Source organism: Pseudochaenichthys georgianus, chromosome 4, assembly GCF_902827115.2.
Source record: "Pseudochaenichthys georgianus chromosome 4, fPseGeo1.2, whole genome shotgun sequence".
Lineage (NCBI taxonomy): Eukaryota > Metazoa > Chordata > Actinopteri > Perciformes > Channichthyidae > Pseudochaenichthys > Pseudochaenichthys georgianus.
The window spans coordinates 36,871,933-36,896,817 of NC_047506.1; the positions used below are offsets into that span (position 1 = coordinate 36,871,933).

Genomic DNA, 24,885 nt, shown 5'->3' on the forward strand with positions numbered 1-24,885 from the left:
AGATGAAAAATGTAAATTAAACATTGTTGAGAAAATGCTGCATCTCTTGCATTTAGTGACATAGAGGAGCCTTATTGTTTACCTTTTTAATATAAGTGTTTGTAATTTTCAATTGCTTGGTTTTCGTGAAATTAGCCTGTTTTCCTATTAAAGTGTAACAGATTGATGCATTACCACAGATCATCTTAAAGGCTTCGGAATCCCCCCCATTGTAATTAAAAAACTGTCAAAACTAGGGCCCCCAAACAGCATCTTGCATAGGGCCCCCAAAAAGCTAGAAACGGCCCTGCTTGGTATTGATGTTGTATGGATATATAAATGTTTATCAATTCATTCAACTTGAATTCAAACTTAAAACATTTTCAGGTAGAGACCTCATTTACAACACATCCAAGTAAAAATAATAATAAACAAATAATCCCAGGCACCAAGAAACACCCTAAAGGAGCCCTATTATTAACATTTTCGGGATCATATTGTGTGCCTCTACTGTGACATGTTTCCATGCTTTAATGTTCAAAAAGCTCTTTATATGTCTCATACTGCCTGTGCTGCAGCACCTACAAAACACACTACAGGAAAGCAGAAACCCCAAAAAGCATAATAACGCCCCTTTAAGAAATATTAATTATAACTAAAGCAGATTAAGTTTAAATTGAATGAAACAACAAAAACATGAAAGCTGAAAGTGAATTAGGATGAAATTAAAACAATTAAAAAATTGCACTAAGGATACATCTTTGGATTGTTCATGTTGTTTCATATTGCAGGTGCAAAATGAGAACAACTGGATGTTCAGAGCTCAGTGGTTGTATATGGACTGAAGACGCTTGTGTTCAATGTAGTGACACTCCGACTACCTCTGGATCACAATCCTTCCACAACACCTATATGATACATTTTCCTGTACTGTAATGTGGTCAAGCACTTTCCAATGCAGTCTGATTACCTAAAGCACATTATAATGCCATGTGTAAAGATGGCATCTATAACCTGAAACATATCTTTGTCATTTCTTGTTTATGATCTGTGTCTGATAATACTAGCATGGCAATTCATCAATCAGAACCTAGTTATACAAAAAAAAGAAGAATGATTTTAGTGGTACAAAAATAAAAAGACATCGTCACATAATTGGTTCTTATACATTTTTATCATAATTGTCAAACAGAGTAAAGAAAAAAAGGCCCCGCTAACTCTGAGGTATACATTTTAAAAGGAAAGCTGCTGAAGAGAACATATGATGGAAGTCAAATACGACAGGCACCACAACTTCTCTTCAGCAGTTTGAAACAGTATGTGCTTATTGTGCGTGCTCCTTTGTAAGGTTCTTTTGACACTCCGTCTACAGGCAGCATCAGTCTGGTTGCCTGGTAACATCTTCATACTGTGGCCGCTGTCTGTAGAGACAGTAGTGCTGAGTCATGAAGAGGATGTCGAACACCACGGAGAAAACACCCAGACCGAACTTGGTGGGATCGCCAAATATAAGCACCCACTCGTCTGAGGAGAGAAACACAGCTGTCAGTCACATGATCACTATGCTGGACATTATTACCAGCAGACCACTTCCATTTTTCACCTTATTCTCAAATTGTATAAAAGATATGAACTGATGTTTAAGGGAGTTTCTACATCATTTCACAGCTACCTTAGCGAGTGTCTCTGAGGCCACAATGATTGAAAACCAGGCTTTATACTGACAAATAATGTGTTTGCATATTTTTTCTTGGGATGACAGATTTCCTTTACCCTTAAGGAAAGGTTACACTTTTGCCTATTTAAAAAACAACTGTTAGGAATAAGCTTAACAATTATGAACAAGACAAATATAATTAAAATCAGATCCAGCGTCAACATTTTAGTTTCCAGTCGATGCTCTGAAATAATCCAATCATCCCCTTTTTTGACATAGGTAGGCCCTGAATACATCTACACGAACATTCAGTCTTTAGACATATTATACTAACTTCATTTGGTCCAATGGAGCTCCGCAGTTTTTTTAGTTTAGGGGTTTAAACCACAGAAACTTAAATGAACATTGTGTCAAATACACATTTTAATTAAAGTTAACTATTTACTTTAGTCAGGGCATTAATATAGTGGAAAACAAATATTAGCTACATACCTGTTCCTGAGGTCAGACCTAAGTCTCCTGTGTGCTTTGTGTTATGTAGCTGTGCAGGCCTGAAGTGAATGTTAGTCCTGTCTCCTGTGTTAGGCTAGCTAATGGCTGTGGCTTTATACTGCGTTCAAACATCATGGACATGTAGCTGCCAGTAAATGTTGTTAGCAATGTTAGCTGCCAATAGTTACCGTTGTTGTAAGACTGAAGGATCATCTGCAGAATGCTGAAGACTCCCCCTGTGAAGTCCAGCAGCACGTTGCCAATGCTCCACCCGTCGGTGCTCTGCGCTCTGTAGTTCATGTACGCCTGGAGGAACAACAGCAACACTGTAACCACTCATCAAACAAGGCTCGACCAACATAAAGTACATCTACTTATAATGCTAAACTGAATTTTGTGGACTAGCATTGTAATCAATACCATCATAAAGTGATATATGTTGGTTTTGGCAAATTTGACATTAAACACGTGGATTGCATCTTTTTTAATCAGCAAATTCAACACATGTTGACAGTACATTGTTAAGAGCATCATCAATTCATTCAGAAATCCTTTAAAGAATAACAGACATTGTAAAGGTAATTATTTGTATTTATATATATATTACTTACTATGCATTTTATGAGACTACATTACTGGTTCCACCATGTTACTGTTGGAACCCAAGTTGTGTAAATGAAATGATCATAGTTAATATAATAATTGATATTCAAGTGGCTAGCAACAAGTAATTCATTTAGAATAATTATTATCCTTTTGATAGCCATTTTTATATATTTCTATAAAAATGCAACATGCTCATGTAGTGCAGATTATCATTAATCCCATGTTATGATTTGATTAATATATATATATATATATATATATATATATATTTTCTAGTTGTGATGTTACTGATTATGTTATTGTTTTTATTTTTACTTTGTATAATTATATTTTTAACTAATGCATGTTAACATGCTGCTGTGACAATTTGTTCTTCAATTTGGGATGAATAAAGTGTATCTAATCTAATCTTAATAATTAGACTTTGTGTATCTCTCACCTGTGGCACATATTTGATCAGAGTGACTGCCAGTTTGATGTAGGATAAATAGTAGAGGTAATCCAGCCAGGTGATCTGTTTGGCTACGGCAACAAACAGGCTGACCAAGGCAAACGTCCAGCCAACCACCAGCAGGAAGCAGGCTGTGCGCGAGACCTTCTGACCCCCCCTCTGTGAGGAAACACACAGAGTTACACACCGAGAGCCACTCCATGATCCACACACATCTCACTATAAACGTACGCTTCTCTACAATGTCAACACACCTCATACACAGCGGCCTGGCTGATGTAGACCACACAGAACACGACAGCATGCAGACTGAAGAAGACATCGTTGGCGCTCACAGGGTTAATTCCATTGGGGTTGCTCTTCAGGAACTCCTCCTGCAGGGGGGACACAGCAGAGGCCGTCAGTCAGACACTTCATGTCAAAATGAATACATAAAAAGGATACTGTCATTTCTTCCTAAAGCCACTGAGACGCCTTTTAAACATCTCTAATGTATTACTTTGACTTAGTTGCTAGTTCACTTCTCTGGCTTCTGATGATGGCTTGATGAAATGCGGCACATGGTTAACCAAAAGAAATACAAAATATCCATTTCCACCCACATTCAACAGGGAAATGGGCCTTGTTAGTCAGTATTTTTGTTTTATATTAAAAAAATAAAAAAGGCCATCTAATTGTGATCTGTAGTCAAGACGGCATAAAGGACTACAATTCCCACGCCGCTAACCCCTAGAGCCAGAGTTGGGCAACCTGGGTGCAGACGCCATCGAGGGACCGTTTTTAACCATTTAAGTTATACAAGCCTTTACAAATAAAGGAAAAGAGAAAGTCCACGTAAGTTGTTTATTATTTGATTTGAGTTTTGCTTCTTGTTTGATTTGACTGTAAAGGCCGGTGTTCTTTGTTGAATGTGTGAAAAGTTAGTCATTTTATTTGGAGTAAACACATAGCACAATATCAACACACCACCGGAGGCCAAGCAAGTCATCCAAATGTGAGTAAAACAAATGTGATGAAGGAAACGCGTTAGAACTGTCGGTCTAAGGAGTTTAAGTGGCTCGATAGAACACAAAGGAAGGAAGCCGCGACAGGCCTTTACAATAGCCATCACATTTAAAAAAAAAAAGAAGCAATCCCAAATGATAAACAAACTTAGTAGATGGCCTTTCCATCTGTTATTTTATACGTCAAATAATTTGACGGTTAAAAAGTGTGACTCGACGGCATCTTCCACACAGGTTACCCATATCTTAATCTCTTAGAAGGCTGGGAAGTGTAGCCTTTTAGAATCCCTGCACTACAGAGACTGCCACTTGGGGACAATGTTATTTGACCTTTCACAAGACAAATACAATAATAAAATTGCTTGAACAAATCAAAACGCTGCACAGTTAACATTTTTAAATGAAAATAAATACGAAAGTTGATGTTGTTATCTCCGGTAATGATCAGACCGCATTGAAAAGGTCAAAAAGGACAGTACAGGGGATATATATATATATTAGGGGTGTAACGGTACACGTGTGTACCGAAGTGTACCGAACGAATATAACGTTAAACGTAAAAAATTGAGAACGTGAACAACTTCTTGGAAGTAATCTCAGGTGCTGCGTCGCAGCATTCAGAGTAATTTCCTCACATTGGGCTCATCGCGTCATAGAGCGAGCAAGTCATTCCATTGGATGAGAGGGCATGCTATGAGAGCTGGTCAGAGGGATGCGTTCAAATTTAGTAAGTAATTTGAGGAACTGTCGAAAATTAATGGCGAACGCAGATAAAGTTGAGCTCGAAAATCCTCCAGCATCATTGAAGTCTCCGGTTTGGGAACATTTTGGTTTCGCAGTTACATACAAGGATGACGGACAAAGACAGGTGGACCGAACCAAAGCTGTTTGTCGGCATTGTTCAACTAACATTGGTTACGCGGCTGGCAATACATCAAACTTGCACACTCATTTGAAAAGGCATCACCCGAACGTGAATATCACCGGTACCAAAAGAAAAAAGACTGAAGTGCAAACCCAACTCCCGCTAGCATTTAAGCCTCCACCGCTCGCAGAGAGTTCAGACCGAGCCAAAGCTATTACAAACGCCAAATATCCTTATGTTGCCATGTTAGCAAAGCGCTACCTGGCTGTATCTGCTACCTCTGTCCCTAGTGAGAGGGTGTTCTCCACAGCAGGAGACATTGCTAGTGCCAGCAGATCTGCCCTTTCGGCAAGCAATGTGGACAAGTTCATCTTTCTTTAAAACAACATGAAAATACAATGACAAGCAAGTCATTATGTCTAACTGGCTGCTATAGGTACTAGTACAGTTCAGTTCAAATACAGATAATTTCAGTTCATCGAAATGCTGCACCTTAATGTTCATTTGATTATATTTTGTATTTATTTGAGTGAATATTCACAGTTTAATAATAATTAAAAACCCAAAACTAATAGTTTATGTTTTGTGAGTACTCGTACAGTAAAGTTCAAATACAGATTATTTCAGTTCATCGAAATGCTGCACCTTAATGTTTATTTTATTATATTTTGTATTTATTTGAGTGAATACATTATTCACAGTTTAATAATAATAAAAATATATATATATATATGTTTTGTTTTGTGAAAAAAAATTCTGCTGTACCGAAAACGTACCGAACCGTGACCAAAAAACCGAGGTACGTACCGAACCGAAATGTTTGTGAACCGTTACACCCCTAATATATATATATATATATATATATATATATATATATATAAGTGCACGTCAATCCCTGCAACAAATCAAACTTCATATCCTCATGTCAGTCTCCTGTGAAATCTGTGGGCACTGTTAACTGTCCCCATGTCTGTTGAACAGGGACAGCTCCGTTCTTAACATGCTTCATTGCATACAGTGATGGAGCTACCTTTATATAAGGCACCCAGAACAGTCCTATGTTGAAGACAGAGTAGGCGATGAAGCCGGTCAGGTTGAGAGCCAGGAAGTCAAAGTTGAGACCTACAACACTGAAGACACATGTGGGGATCAGTTCAACATTGTTATGTAAACATTTACATGGGTAATAACTTACATTTTCAGTAAACAAACATTTGATATGGTGTCTTGCTCTGTGCACATTTGACTGTGTAACATGGATACCCTTTTCACATGTTCTACTTTCTTTGGTTACCTGCTGGTTTTTAAGTTACACTATCTTGGCATTTGAAGGGAAATAATTTCATGTAAGGGTACTAATCTTATATATACAGTAGGGGTGTTGAAAATAATCGTTTCTACGATGCATTGCGATGCGGACGTGGACGATTCGGTCTCGATGCAGTGACGGAAGATAATCGGTTATAGAGTAGTAACGTTGCTTCCTGATTTTCCGGCCGCGGCTTTACTATAACGTTTTTTCTGTCACTTTAATATCAAATCGGTCGGTGACGCAGAGATCAGGGAACATACGTGACAGCGGCACAGCAACACCGAACACGGAGCAGTCTGCTTTATCCACCAACACAAGAACACCAGTCCAGAACCCACAGCAGAAGGACCCGCTCTGAATCACTCCGTGTTGCTGCGGCTCAGAGACACAGACAGGGATTTATGTTTTTCAAAAATAATCGCGTTACAATCATGTCAGGTTTTTGGTGGATTTAATTAAGTCTTGGATTGCAAAGTATGAATGTCCTCTAGCAATTTTCAGACGATATACACGTGTGTAAAGTTTGTGAAGGCAGGAGGAAAAAAGCTTCCGCGATCACCGTCTCCTCTCCGTTCCTCCAAGCCCCGCCCCCTCCCTGAAAATAATGAGTGACATGCTGATAGTGACCCGATAGAAACTTTATTATTCACTTAATCACTGAGATATAATGAAGCTAATTTTATCTTTCATTCATTGGATTTATGTAACAGTAAGACAGAGAATGTAAGTGTGCACCCACATGCAGTATTTTAGTTTGTATATGCTGTTGTAAATACTCCTGTTGTCTGCTGTGTTCAGACTCAAGTCCTGTGTGTGATGCCTCATTCAGGACATTCAGTGTCCTTTCTTAACAGAAGGCCGTGGCTAGAAGCTGCAGCTAGACTGCAGAAGCATTAGCTTTTTGTTTTTGAGGATGGAACAACTTCACACACGGAGGCTAGACCTATACAATTCATTTATTTTGGTTTATAAATGAATGTCAAGACATTTATGTTATTGATTTCTGAAGCACTTTCTAAATAATAAAAAGAGAGTTCATATGTATTGACTGCATGTATGCATTGATGAAGAATAAGCCATGTGCAGTAATATAGAAAATTGAGGATGCAACGCATTGGTATGAATCGAGATGCACCGGGATATCGAACCGAATCGAAGACAGGATAATCGTAATCGAATCGAATCGTGAGACCAGTGAAGATGCACAGCCCTAATATACAGTCTATGGTACTAATTGACTCCTGTCTCTGGTTATTTTTTTAATTGGTGTCAAATTGGGAATTGTCCACTAATTCAGTTTTTGAATCCCACAGATCACGCAGGGCTCAAAATGTAAAAGAAATGGCCCGGGTAGGTGGGTCAGAAATCGACTCTTCCGAAGTCCAACGACCTATACTTATCAAGACGGCTCACTATGTAGCTATGGCCATCATCAACTCATCACTTGCCAAAGCAAAGGGAGGGTATACACTTCAATGGACACCATTGAATATGAAGCACAATTCTGAAAAGTTAAATATATTCTCAGAGAAAGAGGCCAGACAGAACTCTACCTTTTTCTCCGGAAGTTTTCCCAGGCCTGTGGATAGAAGGACACGGACCAGGCCACAAAGTAAATCCAGCCAATCACCTGAGTGATTATTGACAGGATGTTGCTATGGACAACCAGGAAGTGGATCCTGACAGAACTAGAGGAGAGAGAATAAGGCTTACAGTCAGTGATGGTGCAGCATGTTATTCTTTGTGTAAGGGACAGATTGTGATGTCACAAAACAACATTTCTCCAAGGGAAAATCAAGTGTTCCGATTGATTCTGATGTTATGCAGACACCCACCTCTTGAGCCCTGTGTTGTTGGTAAGCAGGTATGAGGTCACCTGACCAACATCGTGGGCCGTCACATTGAAAATCACTGAGGTTTCTTTCTCTGGCAGAAACACCTAAACAGAGACAACAGCATGTCTTCTCTGTGAGTCGAGTCAAGCAAACGTCTCTTTTATTATCTTGGGTCAAAGCTCACAGTTTGGAGGATGAGGACTGTGTTTCTCCCTGTATTTGGTGTCATGTGTTACCTGCTCAGGCAGTGTGATCACAGATGTGTAGTCGGGCTCGGAGCTGAAGGAGATGTTGAAGTGAATCACAGCAGTCTGGTTCACTGGGGAACTAGAGAAAGACAAGAATACAGTTAGGCAAAAAGCTGCTTTAAAAGTTAAAGAAGCACTAAGATATGACCTATAGTTACAGGATCTGGATTCACATTTAAATAGATGAGCAAAGTTTCTTTTTTAACTGTTTCAAGTCCACACCTTTGCCAGGAGACAAAAGCTGAACATGAGCAGCTGTGGTCTAAGAAACTTGAAGAAAAAGCTGACTGTGTCTCAGTCACAGAGAGAGGTCAGAGGTCTTACTCATTCAAGAACACACAGCTATTCCACAGTCTAAAACAGATCAGAGAAGAGCAACATCAAAAATATACTAACTAAAGCAGAAAACTGTGTAGAATGGATCCCGGCGCTATGGGTGCAACTAGCTATGGGTACAGCCCACTATAAATGCAGCTAGCTAGGGTGTAGCCCGCTATAGGTGTAGACCACTATGAATGTAGTTCGCTATGGTTGTAGACAGTGGTGTAGTGGAGATTTTTTTACTGGGGGGGACGCTATTTTAAATTAGGTCATCCCAAACAAGTGCGCACGCGCCCAGTGCACTCACAAAACGGGCAGACAGGTCCACAGAAACTACCGGTATGCTTAGTCCTACTTTACTTACTGTACTGCAAAAAGCAGACGGCGCTGTGCTCAACACACACACAGACTCAAAACCATGGACACACTGGCACATACGTTACATAAACAATGTATAGGCCTAAATTGCATAAACTATAGTATTGCAACTAAGCAGACAGCGCTGCTTTTCTCTCTCTCTATCTCCACTTTCAAAATCTATTTAAAACTCATAACAAACAAAATTCCCAAAGTTGTCCTGAAATGAACTTATTAAATAAACAAAACGAAAAATATATATAGCCTACTAATGCAAACATTGAATCTGGACTGGAAATTATTCTGATTAGCCTAGCCTACATTGCAAATAAGCAGACAGCGCTGCTTTTTTCTCACACACACACACACACACACACACACACACACACACACACACACACCTTGCGTTTTGAAGACTGATACATCAGATATGGATGAACAAACTTTGCAGCCCAGTTTCCCAGCTTTGCAGTCTATCCACGGGTATGTCTCTTGTTTCCTCCGCCACATCTCCTCCGTCCATACCTCTGGGAAAGGTGAGCTTGAGCTAGCCAGGGGAACGTTGCTAGCGCAGCTAACGTGCACGTTAGCTAGCATTATCCACGTCTTTAGGCGGCTCTTCTGGTGATGTACTGTAGTACTAGTAGCAGCTTCACTTGTAGCTTCGGTGCTGCTAGACTCTTTCTTCTTGTGAATTATATTCTTTTTAGAAAAGAAGTCAAGTAAAAAATGTTTGCCTGCCATTATAGAGCTTTTTCGTTAGCGTTCTTGAGGGAAAGAGCTGCCGCAAAATCGGCGGGCGGTAAGCTGGGGGTGTGTCACTGACTCGCCGCGGAGTCACGAGCCTGATGACTAATCATAATTCTTTAAGGAAATCGTTTTTATTTTTTATTATAATTATTGTGAAATGTATTATGTTTTTGTCATTATTACAACAAATACACACTTGCAACTGATAAGACTGGCAATGATTTTATATTTATTAGACTATTACAAAAAAGATCATGCTCCAAATAAGTGGGGGTACGGCGTACCCCCGCGTCCAACGCCCACTACACCACTGGTTGTAGACAAACATGTACAGTGGGGCAAAAAAGTATTTAGTCAGTCACCAATTGTGCAAGTTCTCCCACTTAAAAAGATGAGAGGCCTGTAATTTTTATCCTAGGTATACCTCAACTATGAGACAAAATGAGAAGAAAAAAAAAAATCCAGAAAATCACATTGTCTGATTTTGAAAGAATTTATTTGCAAATTATGGTGGAAAATAAGTATTTGGTCAATAACAAAAGTTCATCTCAATACTTTGTTATATACCCTTTGTTGGCAATGACAGAGGTCAAATGTTTTCTGTAAGTCTTCACAAGGTTTTCACACACTGTTGCTGGTATTTTGGCCCATTCCTCCATGCAGATCTCCTCCAGAGCAGTGATGTTTTGGGGCTGTCGCTGGGCAACACGGACTTTCAACTCCCTCCAAAGATTTTCTATGGGGTTGAGATCTGGAGACTGGCTAGGCCACTCCAGGACCTTGAAATGCTTCTTACGAAGCCACTCCTTCGTTGCCCGGGCGGTGTGTTTGGGATCATTGTCATGCTGAAATTCCCAGCCACGTTTCATCTGCAATGCCCTTGCTGATGGATGATGGTTGTCACTCAAAATCTCACGATACATGGCCCCATTCATTCTTTCCTTTACACGGATCAGTCGTCCTGGTCCCTTTGCAGAAAAACAGCCCCAAAGCATGATGTTTCCACCCCCATGTTTCACAGCAGGTGCTCTTTGGATGCAACTCAGCATTCTTTCTCCTCCAAACACGTCGAGTTGAGTTTTTACCAAAAGGTTCCATTTTGGTTTCATCTGACCTTATGACAATCTCCCAATCCTCTTCTGGATCATCTAAATGCTCTCTAATATATAATATTATTATATTATATATATTATAATAAGCTATCTCTCTCGCTATCTATACGCTATCTATCGCTCTTCCCTCTACCGCTCTACCGTAGACCGGAAGTTTACAAGCGCACACTCAATGAACCGGAAATGGAAATACGTCATCCTGTGCAACTAGCCTATACATTAGCCTCATCCCAATACCCCTCCTCGACTCCTCCTTTCCCTCACTCGCTTCCCTTCCTTGCATCTTAGCTTCGCCTCCGTAAGATGCGAGCGAGAGACACGAGGAGGTGACGCGAGGACAGAGGAGTCCTCAGGTATTAATTGGGATGTCCTCGTTCACTCAAACGTCACTTTTAAACGACGTCTGTCAATAGAAGTTTCTCAATACTCAAATTTCCCCTCCTCGACTCCTCGGTCCTCCGGTAGTGACCCGGAAATGAATTTCAGCGCGCCATTTTGAAGGACATCTCATTTCTCTAAATGCACTTCGAGGACCGAGCATCGAAGAGGCTCTCTGGAGGAGCTCTAACCGAGGAGACACTGATGGGTTCTCCACGGATGCATTTCCGGGAACGGTGGAGGCGTTACACACGGCCGGACTTATCTCAGCCAATGACAGCTCTGCATGCATCCCCTGGATATTATTGTATTAACTGCTTTCATCGCAACGCGATGTTTACAGTGAGAACAGCTGTGAGGTCCGTGCAGAAAGCAGAGCAGTGTGTATAATATATATCACTCAGTATAACAGGCCTACATTACTCTCTGTATTTGCTTTAGTTTAGTAGATATCTACAAACAAAGAGTCGATATTTTTCTAAGACCATTTAGTGCTTCACATAATAAAATACACAACGGCTGTAGCCTGATTATGCTTTAGGAGCTGTAGGTGTGTGTGGTAGTGTGTAGGTGTGTGTGTGGTTCAGTGTGTAGGTGTGTGTGTGTTGTAGAGTGCGTAGATGGGGCGGACAGACGGGTCTCAGTTGGTTTGGTGTCCTATGCTTACTTTTAATACTAGTAAATACAACTTTTGGCCCGTAATTTCAATTCCCCATTTCAGCTACCAGAGAGGGGGGGGGGGGTATATCCAGTCTCTGATTGTGTGACGTTATTATGAGAGTGCTCTCATACTTGTTTGATTCTGAAATTGTATATATTTATATAAATATGTGTATGTGTATGTGTGTATGTGTGTGTGTGTGTGTGTGTGTGTGTGTGTGTGTGTGTGTGTGTGTGTGTGTGTGTGTGTGTGTGTGTGTGTGTGTGTGTGTGTGTGTGTGTGTGAATCAAAGTAAATATATAAGTCGTCATGAACACATCTGTCCATCAGACGGAGGGCTGCTGTGCCTCCTGTCATCATTAATGAACGTCTCTTTAAAATAACCGCTCAGAGGAGAGGAGTTCTCATTTCTCTAACCGCCTGCTGCTTCCACTCCTCTCTCCTCGGTTCCCCTCCTCAGTCCTCCGCTCGCATCTCCTGTGGGCGGCACCAAGTCTCGAGGATAGGAGTCGAGGAGGGGAAATTTGAGTATTGAGAAACCTCTAATGATGACATGTGCACAGCTGTATCCCCTCTCATCGGGCTTAACTGAATAACCCCTTAGAACCGGCCCATTTGTTGTTAAATATTTATTTAAATGAATTAATCTTTCTCTTGTTAGTCAAGGAATTCAATGTAAGATGGTTGGTCCTGCTTTTGTGTTCCGTTTTGGTGTAAAATGTAGCCTACATTTAAATAAAAATATAATTATAGTAATGTGAAAGCCTTTTAGAAAAGAATTGCACATAATAATTCCCACGGAGCTGTGAGCACTTATTTATGTGACGCTTTTCCACTCATCTTCCAGTTGTCAGTTTTCCTCTGTTGAAATCGACCAGCTGTGAGGTGGGGGCGGGGCTTTTATACGCGAGTAGTGAAAACACTGGCCTGGACATGTACTGGCTTAAGCAGGGGGACACGTCTGGCACTGCAGGAGTTGAGTCCCTGGCGGCGTAGTGTGTTACTGATGGTAACCTGTGTTACTTTGGTCCCAGCTCTCTGCAGGTCATTGACTCGGTCCCCCCGTGTGGTTCTGGGATTTCTGCTCACCGTTCGTGTGATCACTTTGACCCCACGGGGTGAGATCTTGCGTGGAGCCCCAGATCGAGGGAGATTATCAGTGGTCTTGTATGTCTTCCATTTTCTAATAATTGCTCCCACAGTTGATTTCTTCACACCAAGCTGCTTACCTATTGCAGATTCAGTCTTCCCAGCCTGGTGCAGGTCTACAATTTTGTTTCTGGTGTCCTTTGACAGCTCTTTGGTCTTGGCCATAGTGGAGTTTGGAGTGTGACTGTTTGAGGTTGTGGACAGGTGTCTTTTATACTGATAAGGAGTTCAAACAGGTGCCATTAATACAGTTAACGAGTGGAGGACAGAGGAGGCTCTTAAAGAAGAAGTTACAGGTCTGTGAGAGCCAGAAATCTTGTTTGTTTGTAGGTGACCAAATACTTATTTTACCGAGGAATTTACCAATTAATTCATTAAAAATCCTACAATGTGATTTCCTGGATTCTTGCCCTCCATTCTGTCTCTCATAGTTGAAGTGTACCGAGGATGAAAATTACAGGCCTCTCTCATATTTTTAAGTGGGAGAACGTGCACAATTGGTGGCTGACTAAATACTTTTTTGCCCCACTTACGTAGCACACTATTGGTGTTGCCCCCTATGGGTTTATCCCACTATGGGTCTAGCATGCAAAGAATGTAGCCTGCTATGCGTGTAGCCTGCTATGTAGCCTGCTATAAATGTAGCCCGTCATGGTCAATCTGTTGCAGAATATGAGGGAAGTCAAAGGTTGTTTGTATCTGAAACTCAGGCAGCCGGTGCCACTGAACATGCTCATGCATTTACAGTTCATGCCCTTAGCAGACTGTTAAGGGAGCAAAGGAGTCCAGTCCCTCTGTCCATCACTACAGTGCCTGGAGCGGAGGCTGCAGGCTGACTGTCCTCACCTGGAAGTAAGGCTGATGTTGGCTCCAGAGTTCTTCTGAAGTGTGAAGACATCTGGACCCAACAGATACACGCTGGACTCTGGAGAACACGCAGAATGTTTTTTAGGATAAAGCTTTGGAAAACCAACCAAAGGTTTTTACAGAAACAAACATATTGGTATGCATCCTTGTAAAGCAGAATGTGTGAAGTATAACATCTGAAGGCTGACCCACTGTAATGTGGTAGTGAGAATACAGAATTACAGCTGTTCAATCTTGAGTAGTTTGAAAAAGGAAAATAAAATGTGTGATATACTGAATAGATTAAAAAAAATGACGATTAGCAAATATAAAGTGAGGTATGAACATACTATCAAATAAGCTTTAAATATATTTGATATATTTAACTAACATATTACTGTTTTTATTTTTCATTTTATGAATTGTGACAATTGTAAATAAAAAGGTTAATAAACTAAATGTTTCCACTATGATACGTTAACTTTGGTTTGATAATAATTCAAAAGTAATTGCTTATTGTTTCTTTATTATGTCTGTGTGTATTCGACTTGAAACCGAACTAACTATAATATTATTTCAAATGTTACCATTATCATAATCTTCACGAGGTAACTACATGCTTCAAGGATGATGGAACAGGTTTTCATCCAAACAGTGTGTGTATAAACATGTAACAGCCAGTGAGTGTGTGTGAGCGCAGTGAACAGAAACAGCTGTTAGTCACCAGAGAAGTGTGTGAGCATCCACAGCAGCAGCAGCAGCTGAGTGGGGAGCCGTCTCTGTGCTGAGCTCACAGAGAACATCCTGCTGCCAGCCTGCAGGACATGAGACACACAAGCAAAATAACAGAAAACAGTGAATTCAGACACTTTATGATGGTCACAAGGCCATTTTCTATTTATTTGGGTTCAATGTACAGCAGGTGTCATTCAGAGAATAGCTTCTGCGGCTGTCAGCCCTTTCAAATCACACACATATTTACTATGGCTGCATGATTTAGAAAAAATTACTCATCGCGATTATATTGACTTATTTTGCAATTGCGATATGATTCGCAATATAAGAGGGAATTACCATTTTTTAAACATTACCATTGAAAATATATTAATATAATCATGGTGGGATTTTTTAGAGGATCTGTGGCGGACATTTTGTATTGAAGTATGTAGAATACCGTTTGTAGAGACTTCTCTGTGGGACCAAGATGCTTGATTCAGATATTTTCACATATTTTGCCTTTCACTAAATATTGAGATTACTGCAATTTGGATATTGCACTAGTCAATATTGCAATTTCGATAAGAGTATATGAAATATCTCGAAATGTTTTAATTAAGACCTCAATACCAGTAATGCAGCAGAATTGTTGATATTGATACTTTCATAAAAAATAGTGAGATTTTTGATAAATAATCATTAGTAAAGTCAGTGGATAAAACGACTGAGTGGGTTAGACCAATAATATAAAATGTTGAATGACATCCCTTACCTGTAATGTAGCCTTTAAAACCAAGAAAGATACAGATTTCAGAATCTAACAGAATGTTTAAACCTATATCACGTTATCTATTTAACATCAATATGTTGCCCAGTCCCAGGTGAACTCAATGTTACTTTCTTGTAGTTCAACTACATTCATACTTGCAATGTCATTGAAGAAGTGGTTATTTTATGTGCTATTGTTTGAGAACAAACTACTGAAATACAAACATTTTCGACCTTTGCTTCTCTAGTTTTAATGAGCTGTAAACGGTGCGAGCAGAGGAGAATGTGAATTATAATTTATTTGTATTAGGAGTTGTCAACATTTCGTATGTTCGATGTAGGCTACATAGTAAAATTTGATACATTTTTTACAAAGCAGTTTGACATTCTTCAATTAGTAGGCTACTTACTAGTCAAACTTTGTCCAGTTACTGTTAGCCTTGTAAAGCTTTGAGTGTAACGTTAGCATCCCCAACACTCCATTGTATTACCTCGAAATATACCTTCCCAATGTAAAATCATTACAATGATTACAATCCTTAAAAGAGGTGCACCATGTGGACTAAAGGCTACACTTTAAGGTATCGAGGCTGCAGCTCAGTAACCAGGAGCTCCAGTAGAAGAGGAACATGTTATCATCTTTAAAGGAAGACTCCTGGGACAGAGCATCTCCAATGCCTGAAAACATCTTGTGGGAACTTCAAAGTACACATTACAGGAAAAGGAGCATACTTTTTTAATTTATCTAACATAAGTTAACGTAAAAAAATAAACTTACCCCAGCTCAGAGTCATATACCCCAGCTGAGTTGACTGCTTCCTCAAAAGCTGGTCACAAGACACATCTGTTTGTTTTATTATCCCTCTTCTTCGTCTTCTTTGGTTTAATGACCGACTGCAAACCAAGTTGAAGGTGCATTTCGCCACCTATAGTACAGGAGTGTAACTGCAGCACTCTGTGCAAAATATAAATATATAAAACATCTAAATCATGAACTCATAAAGATTTTTTCTGGAAAATATTCGTATTCATTTTATTGTGATGCTCCCTCCCTCCTACAGTTGTCCCTCTTTAGCAGTGTGGGAATGTAACTCAGTACATTTACTCACTGACATTATTGTTCTTTACTTGAGTATTATAGAGCTGAGAATATTTTTGATCCTTTACGTAGGCTACATTAAGCTGCTGTAATTATATTATTCTGAAATGGACCATTGTGCAGAATGAGTACTTTTACTTTGATGGTATATATGTTCATACTTTTACAAATTTGAATGATGGACCTTTACCTACAATGGAGTATGTTAGGACCATAGTGTTTCTACTTTTACTTAAAGGTCACATGTCATGGTGCTTTCTACTGATCATAATACCATTGTTGAGGGATATTACAATAGAAAAATACTGTGCAATTTTCCAACTCACTTGTTTCGCATAACAGCATCTCTGTAAACTACGTGTATTCACTCTCTCCACTAAACGGCTCGTTGGAGCTCTTGCCCCCCCCTGTGAGCCCAGTGTGCTCCGATTGACCAATCCCACGCACACACGCAGCTCAGCTGATGTCTCCTCCGGGCTGCTGCTGATAACAGTTGCGATCGCGGCGAAATTCTCTCTGCAGACCCATTCTCACAGCGTTTATCAACCTTTTTCTTCTCAATATCAAGCCACACTTATTGTTTTACTTCGGCTGAGACGGGGTGATTCACAACGTCCGATGTTTCACGTTGTGAATCGCGCTGAGCTCCGTGGAGGTGTGATTTCCTTGTTTAGCGATACACAGCGAAACACAGCCAAACTCACCCTGAGCACACACATAGTCTCAGCCGAAGTAAAAACAATAAGTGTGGCTTGATATTGAGAAGAAAAAGGTTGATAAACGCTGTGAGAATGGGTCTGCAAAGAGAATTTCGCCGCGATCCAAACTGTCTGTTGTCAGCAGCAGGAGGAGACATCAGCTGAGCTGCGTGTGTGTGAGGAAGTCCGTGGATTGGTCAATTTGGACCAGTCAGCGGGGCTTAACGTAACGGCTCCGCGGACTTAACGTAACGGCTCCACGGACTTAAAGTATGGGCATAGATATGTCTCATAATTATTTGTGTGAACATAAAAATAATTTGTGTGTAAATATGTGATTTGTAAATGTAAAACAACATCCACAAATGCATTTAAAAGATTTGCAAACTCACAAATACATTTGCGAGTGTAAAACGGATCTGCAAATACGCTAAATATGTTCACAAATAAAAAAAAGATCTGTGAATATTTCTTTAACATTTACAACTTTCGATCAGGCATTTCTGAATCCATTTTGTATTTGTGGACCAAAAATGCGCTTGCGGATCTCAAATCTGTGTTCACGGATCTCAAATCTCTGTTCACAGATAGTCTTTTACACACACGGAATTTTGAGACATATTTTCCGCCGGTCTCGGCTAAAATCTACTCGGTCACTCGGTTATTTTCGGAAACCACGTGATGGCCAGCTGATGACTACATTTCCGCATGATTTCAAAGTAAGAGCATGATGGTTTGTTTAATGCTCTGTTTTTGTATTATAATGAACAGCGGAACGTTAGATACATTCTTCATCACCATCATCATCATGTTATAGTGATACCATTGTTTCAACTAACATTGGTTACGCGGCTGGCAATACATCAAACTTGCACACTCATTTGAAAAGGCATCACCCGAACGTGAATATCACCGGTACCAAAAGAAAAAAGACTGAAGTGCAAACCCAACTCCCGCTAGCATTTGAGCCTCCACCGCTCGCAGAGAGTTCAGACCGAGCCAAAGCTATTACAAACGCCAAATATCCTTATGTTGCCATGTTAGCAAAGCGCTACCTGGCTGTATCTGCTACCTCTGTCCCTAGTGAGAGGGTGTTCTCCACAGCAGGAGACATTGCTAGTGCCAGCAGATCTGCCCTTTCGGCAAGCAATGTGGACAAGTTCATCTTTCTTTAGAACAACATGACAATACAATGACAAGCAAGTCATTATGTCTAACTGGCTGCTATAGGTACTAGTACAGTTCAGTTCAAATACAGATAATTTCAGTTCATCGAAATGCTGCACCTTAATGTTCATTTGATTATATTTTGTATTTATTTGAGTGAATATTCACAGTTTAATAATAATTAAAAACCCAAAACTAATAGTTTATGTTTTGTGAGTACTCGTACAGTAAAGTTCAAATACAGATTATTTCAGTTCATCGAAATGCTGCACCTTAATGTTTATTTTATTATATTTTGTATTTATTTGAGTGAATACATTATTCACAGTTTAATAATAATAAAAATATATATATATATATATGTTTTGTTTTGTGAAAAAAAATTCTGCTGTACCGAAAACGTACCGAACCGTGACCAAAAACCGAGGTACGTACCGAACCGAAATGTTTGTGAACCGTTACACCCCTAATATATATATATATATATATATATATATATATATAAGTGCACGTCAATCCCTGCAACAAATCAAACTTCATATCCTCATGTCAGTCTCCTGTGAAATCTGTGGGCACTGTTAACTGTCCCCATGTCTGTTGAACAGGGACAGCTCCGTTCTTAACATGCTTCATTGCATACAGTGATGGAGCTACCTTTATATAAGGCACCCAGAACAGTCCTATGTTGAAGACAGAGTAGGCGATGAAGCCGGTCAGGTTGAGAGCCAGGAAGTCAAAGTTGAGACCTACAACACTGAAGACACATGTGGGGATCAGTTCAACATTGTTATGTAAACATTTACATGGGTAATAACTTACATTTTCAGTAAACAAACATTTGATATGGTGTCTTGCTCTGTGCACATTTGACTGTGTAACATGGATACCCTTTTCACATGTTCTACTTTCTTTGGTTACCTGCTGGTTTTTAAGTTACACTATCTTGGCATTTGAAGGGAAATAATTTCATGTAAGGGTACTAATCTTATATATACAGTAGGGGTGTTGAAAATAATCGTTTCTACGATGCATTGCGATGCGGACGTGGACGATTCGGTCTCGATGCAGTGACGGAAGATAATCGGTTATAGAGTAGTAACGTTGCTTCCTGATTTTCCGGCCGCGGCTTTACTATAACGTTTTTTCTGTCACTTTAATATCAAATCGGTCGGTGACGCAGAGATCAGGGAACATACGTGACAGCGGCACAGCAACACCGAACACGGAGCAGTCTGCTTTATCCACCAACACAAGAACACCAGTCCAGAACCCACAGCAGAAGGACCCGCTCTGAATCACTCCGTGTTGCTGCGGCTCAGAGACACAGACAGGGATTTATGTTTTTCAAAAATAATCGCGCGTTACAATCATGTCAGGTTTTTGGTGGATTTAATTAAGTCTTGGATTGCAAAGTATGAATGTCCTCTAGCAATTTTCAGACGATATACGTGTGTAAAGTTTGTGAAGGCAGGAGGAAAAAAGCTTCCGCGATCACCGTCTCCTCTCCGTTCCTCCAAGCCCCGCCCCCTCCCTGAAAATAATGAGTGACATGCTGATAGTGACCCGATAGAAACTTTATTATTCACTTAATCACTGAGATATAATGAAGCTAATTTTATCTTTCATTCATTGGATTTATGTAACAGTAAAACAGAGAATGTAAGTGTGCACCCACATGCAGTATTTTAGTTTGTATATGCTGTTGTAAATACTCCTGTTGTCTGCTGTGTTCAGACTCAAGTCCTGTGTGTGATGCCTCATTCAGGACATTCAGTGTCCTTTCTTAACAGAAGGCCGTGGCTAGAAGCTGCAGCTAGACTGCAGAAGCATTAGCTTTTTGTTTTTGAGGATGGAACAACTTCACACACGGAGGCTAGACCTATACAATTCATTTATTTTGGTTTATAAATGAATGTCAAGACATTTATGTTATTGATTTCTGAAGCACTTTCTAAATAATAAAAAGAGAGTTCATATGTATTGACTGCATGTATGCATTGATGAAGAATAAGCCATGTGCAGTAATATAGAAAATTGAGGATGCAACGCATTGGTATGAATCGAGATGCACCGGGATATCGAACCGAATCGAAGACAGGATAATCGTAATCGAATCGAATCGTGAGACCAGTGAAGATGCACAGCCCTAATATACAGTCTATGGTACCAATTGACTCCTGTCTCTGGTTATTTTTTTAATTGTGTCAAATTGGGAATTGTCCACTAATTCAGTTTTTGAATCCCACAGATCACGCAGGGCTCAAAATGTAAAAGAAATGGCCCGGGTAGGTGGGTCAGAAATCGACTCTTCCGAAGTCCAACGACCTATACTTATCAAGACGGCTCACTATGTAGCTATGGGCCATCATCAACTCATCACTTGCCAAAGCAAAGGGAGGGTATACACATTCAATGGACACCATTGAATATGAAGCACAATTCTGAAAAGTTAAATATATTCTCAGAGAAAGAGGCCAGACAGAACTCTACTACCTTTTTCTCCGGAAGTTTTCCCAGGCCTGTGGATAGAAGGACACGGACCAGGCCACAAAGTAAATCCACGCAATCACCTGAGTGATTATTGACAGGATGTTGCTATGGACAACCAGGAAGTGGATCCTGACAGAACTAGAGGAGAGAGAATAGGCTTACAGTCAGTGATGGTGCAGCATGTTATTCTTTGTGTAAGGGACAGATTGTGATGTCACAAACAACATTTCTCCAAGGGGAAAATCAAGTGTTCTGATTGATTCTGATGTTATGCAGACACCCACCTCTTGAGCCCTGTGTTGTTGGTAAGCAGGTATGAGGTCACCTGACCAACATCGTGTGCCGTCACATTGAAAATCACTGAGGTTCTTTCTCTGGCAGAAACACCTAAACAGAGAAAACAGCATGTCTTCTCTGTGAGTCGAGTCAAGCAAACGTCTCTTTTATTATCTTGGGTCAAAGCTCACAGTTTGGAGGATGAGGACTGTGTTTCTCCCTGTATTTGGTGTCATGTGTTACCTGCTCAGGCAGTGTGATCACAGATGTGTAGTCGTGGCTCGGAGCTGAAGGAGATGTTGAAGTGAATCACAGCAGTCTGGTTCACTGGGGAACTAGAGAAAGACAAGAATACAGTTAGGCAAAAAGCTGCTTTAAAAGTTAAAGAAGCACTAAGATATGACCTATAGTTTACAGGATCTGGATTCACATTTAAATAGATGAGCAAAGTTTTCTTTTTTTAACTGTTTCAAGTCCACACCTTTGCCAGGAGACAAAAGCCTGAACATGAGCAGCTGTGGTCTAAGAAACTTGAAGAAAAGCTGACTGTGTCTCAGTCACAGAGAGAGGTCAGAGGTCTTACTCATTCAAGAACACACAGCTATTCCACAGTCTAAAACAGATCAGAGAAGAGCAACATCAAAAATATACTACACTAAAGCAAGAAAACTGTGTAGAATGGATCCGGCGTATGGGTGCAACTAGCTTATGGGTACAGCCCACTATAAATGCAGCTAGCTAGGGTGTAGCCCGCTATAGTGTAGACCACTATGAATGTAGTTCGCTATGGTTGTAGACAGTGGTGTAGTGGAGATTTTTTACTGGGGGGGGGACGCTATTTTAAATTAGGTCATCCAAACAAGTGCGCACGCGCCCAGTGGCACTCACAAACGGGCAGAACAGGTCCACAGAAACTACCGGTCTGCTTAGTCCTACTTTACTTACTGTACTGCAAAAAAGCAGACGGCGCTGTGCTCAACACACACACAGACTCAAAACCATGGACACACTGGCACATACGTTACATAAACAATGTATGGCCTAAATTGCATAAACTATAGTATTGCAACTAAGCAGACAGCGCTGCTTTTCTCTCTCTCTATCTCCACTTTCAAAATCTATTTAAAAACTCATAACAAACAAAATTCCCAAAGTTGTCCTGAAATGAACTTATTAAATAAACAAAACGAAAAATATATATAGCCTACTAATGCAAACATTGAATCTGGACTGGAAATTATTCTGATTAGCCTAGCCTACATTGCAAATAAGCAGACAGCGCTGCTTTTTTCACACACACACACACACACACACACACACACACACACACACACACACACACACCTTGCGTTTTGAAGACTGATACATCAGATATGGATGAACAAACTTTGCAGCCCAGTTTCCCAGCTTTGCAGTCTATCCACGGGTATGTCTCTTGTTTCCTCCGCCACATCTCCTCCGTCCATACCTCTGGGAAAGGTGAGCTTGAGCTAGCCAGGGGAACGTTGCTAGCGCAGCTAACGTGCACGTTAGCTAGCATTATCCACGTCTTTAGGCGGCTCTTCTGGTGATGTACTGTAGTACTAGTAGCAGCTTCACTTGTAGCTTCGGTGCTGCTAGACTCTTTCTTCTTGTGAATTATATTCTTTTTAGAAAAGAAGTCAAGTAAAAAATGTTTGCCTGCCATTATAGAGCTTTTTCGTTAGCGTTCTTGAGGGAAAAGAGCTGCCGCAAAATCGGCGGGCGGTAAGCTGGGGGTGTGTCACTGACTCGCCGCGGAGTCACGAGCCTGATGACTAATCATAATTCTTTAAGGAAATCGTTTTTATTTTTTATTATAATTATTGTGAAATGTATTATGTTTTTGTCATTATTACAACAAATACACACTTGCAACTGATAAGACTGGCAATGATTTTATATTTATTAGACTATTACAAAAAGATCATGCTCCAAATAAGTGGGGGTACGGCGTACCCCCGCGTCCAACGCCCACTACACCACTGGTTGTAGACAAACATGTACAGTGGGGCAAAAAAGTATTTAGTCAGTCACCAATTGTGCAAGTTCTCCCACTTAAAAAGATGAGAGGCCTGTAATTTTTATCCTAGGTATACCTCAACTATGAGACAAAATGAGAAGAAAAAAAAAAATCCAGAAAATCACATTGTCTGATTTTGAAAGAATTTATTTGCAAATTATGGTGGAAAATAAGTATTTGGTCAATAACAAAAGTTCATCTCAATACTTTGTTATATACCCTTTGTTGGCAATGACAGAGGTCAAATGTTTTCTGTAAGTCTTCACAAGGTTTTCACACACTGTTGCTGGTATTTTGGCCCATTCCTCCATGCAGATCTCCTCCAGAGCAGTGATGTTTTGGGGCTGTCGCTGGGCAACACGGACTTTCAACTCCCTCCAAAGATTTTCTATGGGGTTGAGATCTGGAGACTGGCTAGGCCACTCCAGGACCTTGAAATGCTTCTTACGAAGCCACTCCTTCGTTGCCCGGGCGGTGTGTTTGGGATCATTGTCATGCTGAAATTCCCAGCCACGTTTCATCTGCAATGCCCTTGCTGATGGATGATGGTTGTCACTCAAAATCTCACGATACATGGCCCCATTCATTCTTTCCTTTACACGGATCAGTCGTCCTGGTCCCTTTGCAGAAAAACAGCCCCAAAGCATGATGTTTCCACCCCCATGTTTCACAGCAGGTGCTCTTTGGATGCAACTCAGCATTCTTTCTCCTCCAAACACGTCGAGTTGAGTTTTTACCAAAAGGTTCCATTTTGGTTTCATCTGACCTTATGACAATCTCCCAATCCTCTTCTGGATCATCTAAATGCTCTCTAATATATAATATTATTATATATTATAATAAGCTATCTCTCTCGCTATCTATACGCTATCTATCGCTCTTCCCTCTACCGCTCTACCGTAGACCGGAAGTTTACAAGCGCACACTCAATGAACCGGAAATGGAAATACGTCATCCTGTGCAACTAGCCTATACATTAGCCTCATCCCAATACCCCTCCTCGACTCCTCCTTTCCCTCACTCGCTTCCCTTCCTTGCATCTTAGCTTCGCCTCCGTAAGATGCGAGCGAGAGACACGAGGAGGTGACGCGAGGACAGAGGAGTCCTCAGGTATTAATTGGGATGTCCTCGTTCACTCAAACGTCACTTTTAAACGACGTCTGTCAATAGAAGTTTCTCAATACTCAAATTTCCCCTCCTCGGTCCTCCGGTAGTGACCCGGAAATGAATTTCAGCGCGCCATTTTGAAGGACATCTCATTTCTCTAAATGCACTTCGAGGACCGAGCATCGAAGAGGCTCTCTGGAGGAGCTCTAACCGAGGAGACACTGATGGGTTCTCCACGGATGCATTTCCGGGAACGGTGGAGGCGTTACACACGGCCGGACTTATCTCAGCCAATGACAGCTCTGCATGCATCCCCTGGATATTATTGTATTAACTGCTTTCATCGCAACGCGATGTTTACAGTGAGAACAGCTGTGAGGTCCGTGCAGAAAGCAGAGCAGTGTGTATAATATATATCACTCAGTATAACAGGCCTACATTACTCTCTGTATTTGCTTTAGTTTAGTAGATATCTACAAACAAAGAGTCGATATTTTTC

At 40.5% G+C, this 24,885-nt stretch overlaps 2 protein-coding genes across 2 annotated transcripts; both read right to left on the reverse strand.

The window, feature by feature from the left end:
* Nucleotides 1-1,134: 1,134 nt before the first annotated feature.
* Nucleotides 1,135-16,391, reverse strand: LOC117446000 (cystinosin-like). Its single transcript, XM_034082011.2, has 11 exons — nt 16,287-16,391; nt 14,748-14,838; nt 14,024-14,102; nt 8,438-8,528; nt 8,202-8,305; nt 7,920-8,054; nt 6,085-6,184; nt 3,440-3,559; nt 3,174-3,344; nt 2,317-2,434; nt 1,135-1,503 (listed from the first exon to the last, which is right to left on the reverse strand). The coding sequence occupies exons 2-11, from the start codon at nt 14,824-14,826 to the stop codon at nt 1,358-1,360; spliced, it is 1,143 nt and encodes a 380-aa protein (XP_033937902.1). The 5' UTR covers nt 14,827-14,838; nt 16,287-16,391; the 3' UTR covers nt 1,135-1,357.
* A 2,630-nt stretch (nt 16,392-19,021) lies between these two features.
* LOC139433807 (cystinosin-like) lies at nt 19,022-21,474 on the reverse strand. Its single transcript, XM_071203034.1, has 4 exons — nt 21,426-21,474; nt 21,247-21,349; nt 20,966-21,100; nt 19,022-19,226 (listed from the first exon to the last, which is right to left on the reverse strand). Exons 1-4 carry the CDS (start codon nt 21,472-21,474, stop codon nt 19,022-19,024), a joined length of 492 nt encoding a protein of 163 aa, XP_071059135.1.
* Nucleotides 21,475-24,885: the final 3,411 nt, after the last annotated feature.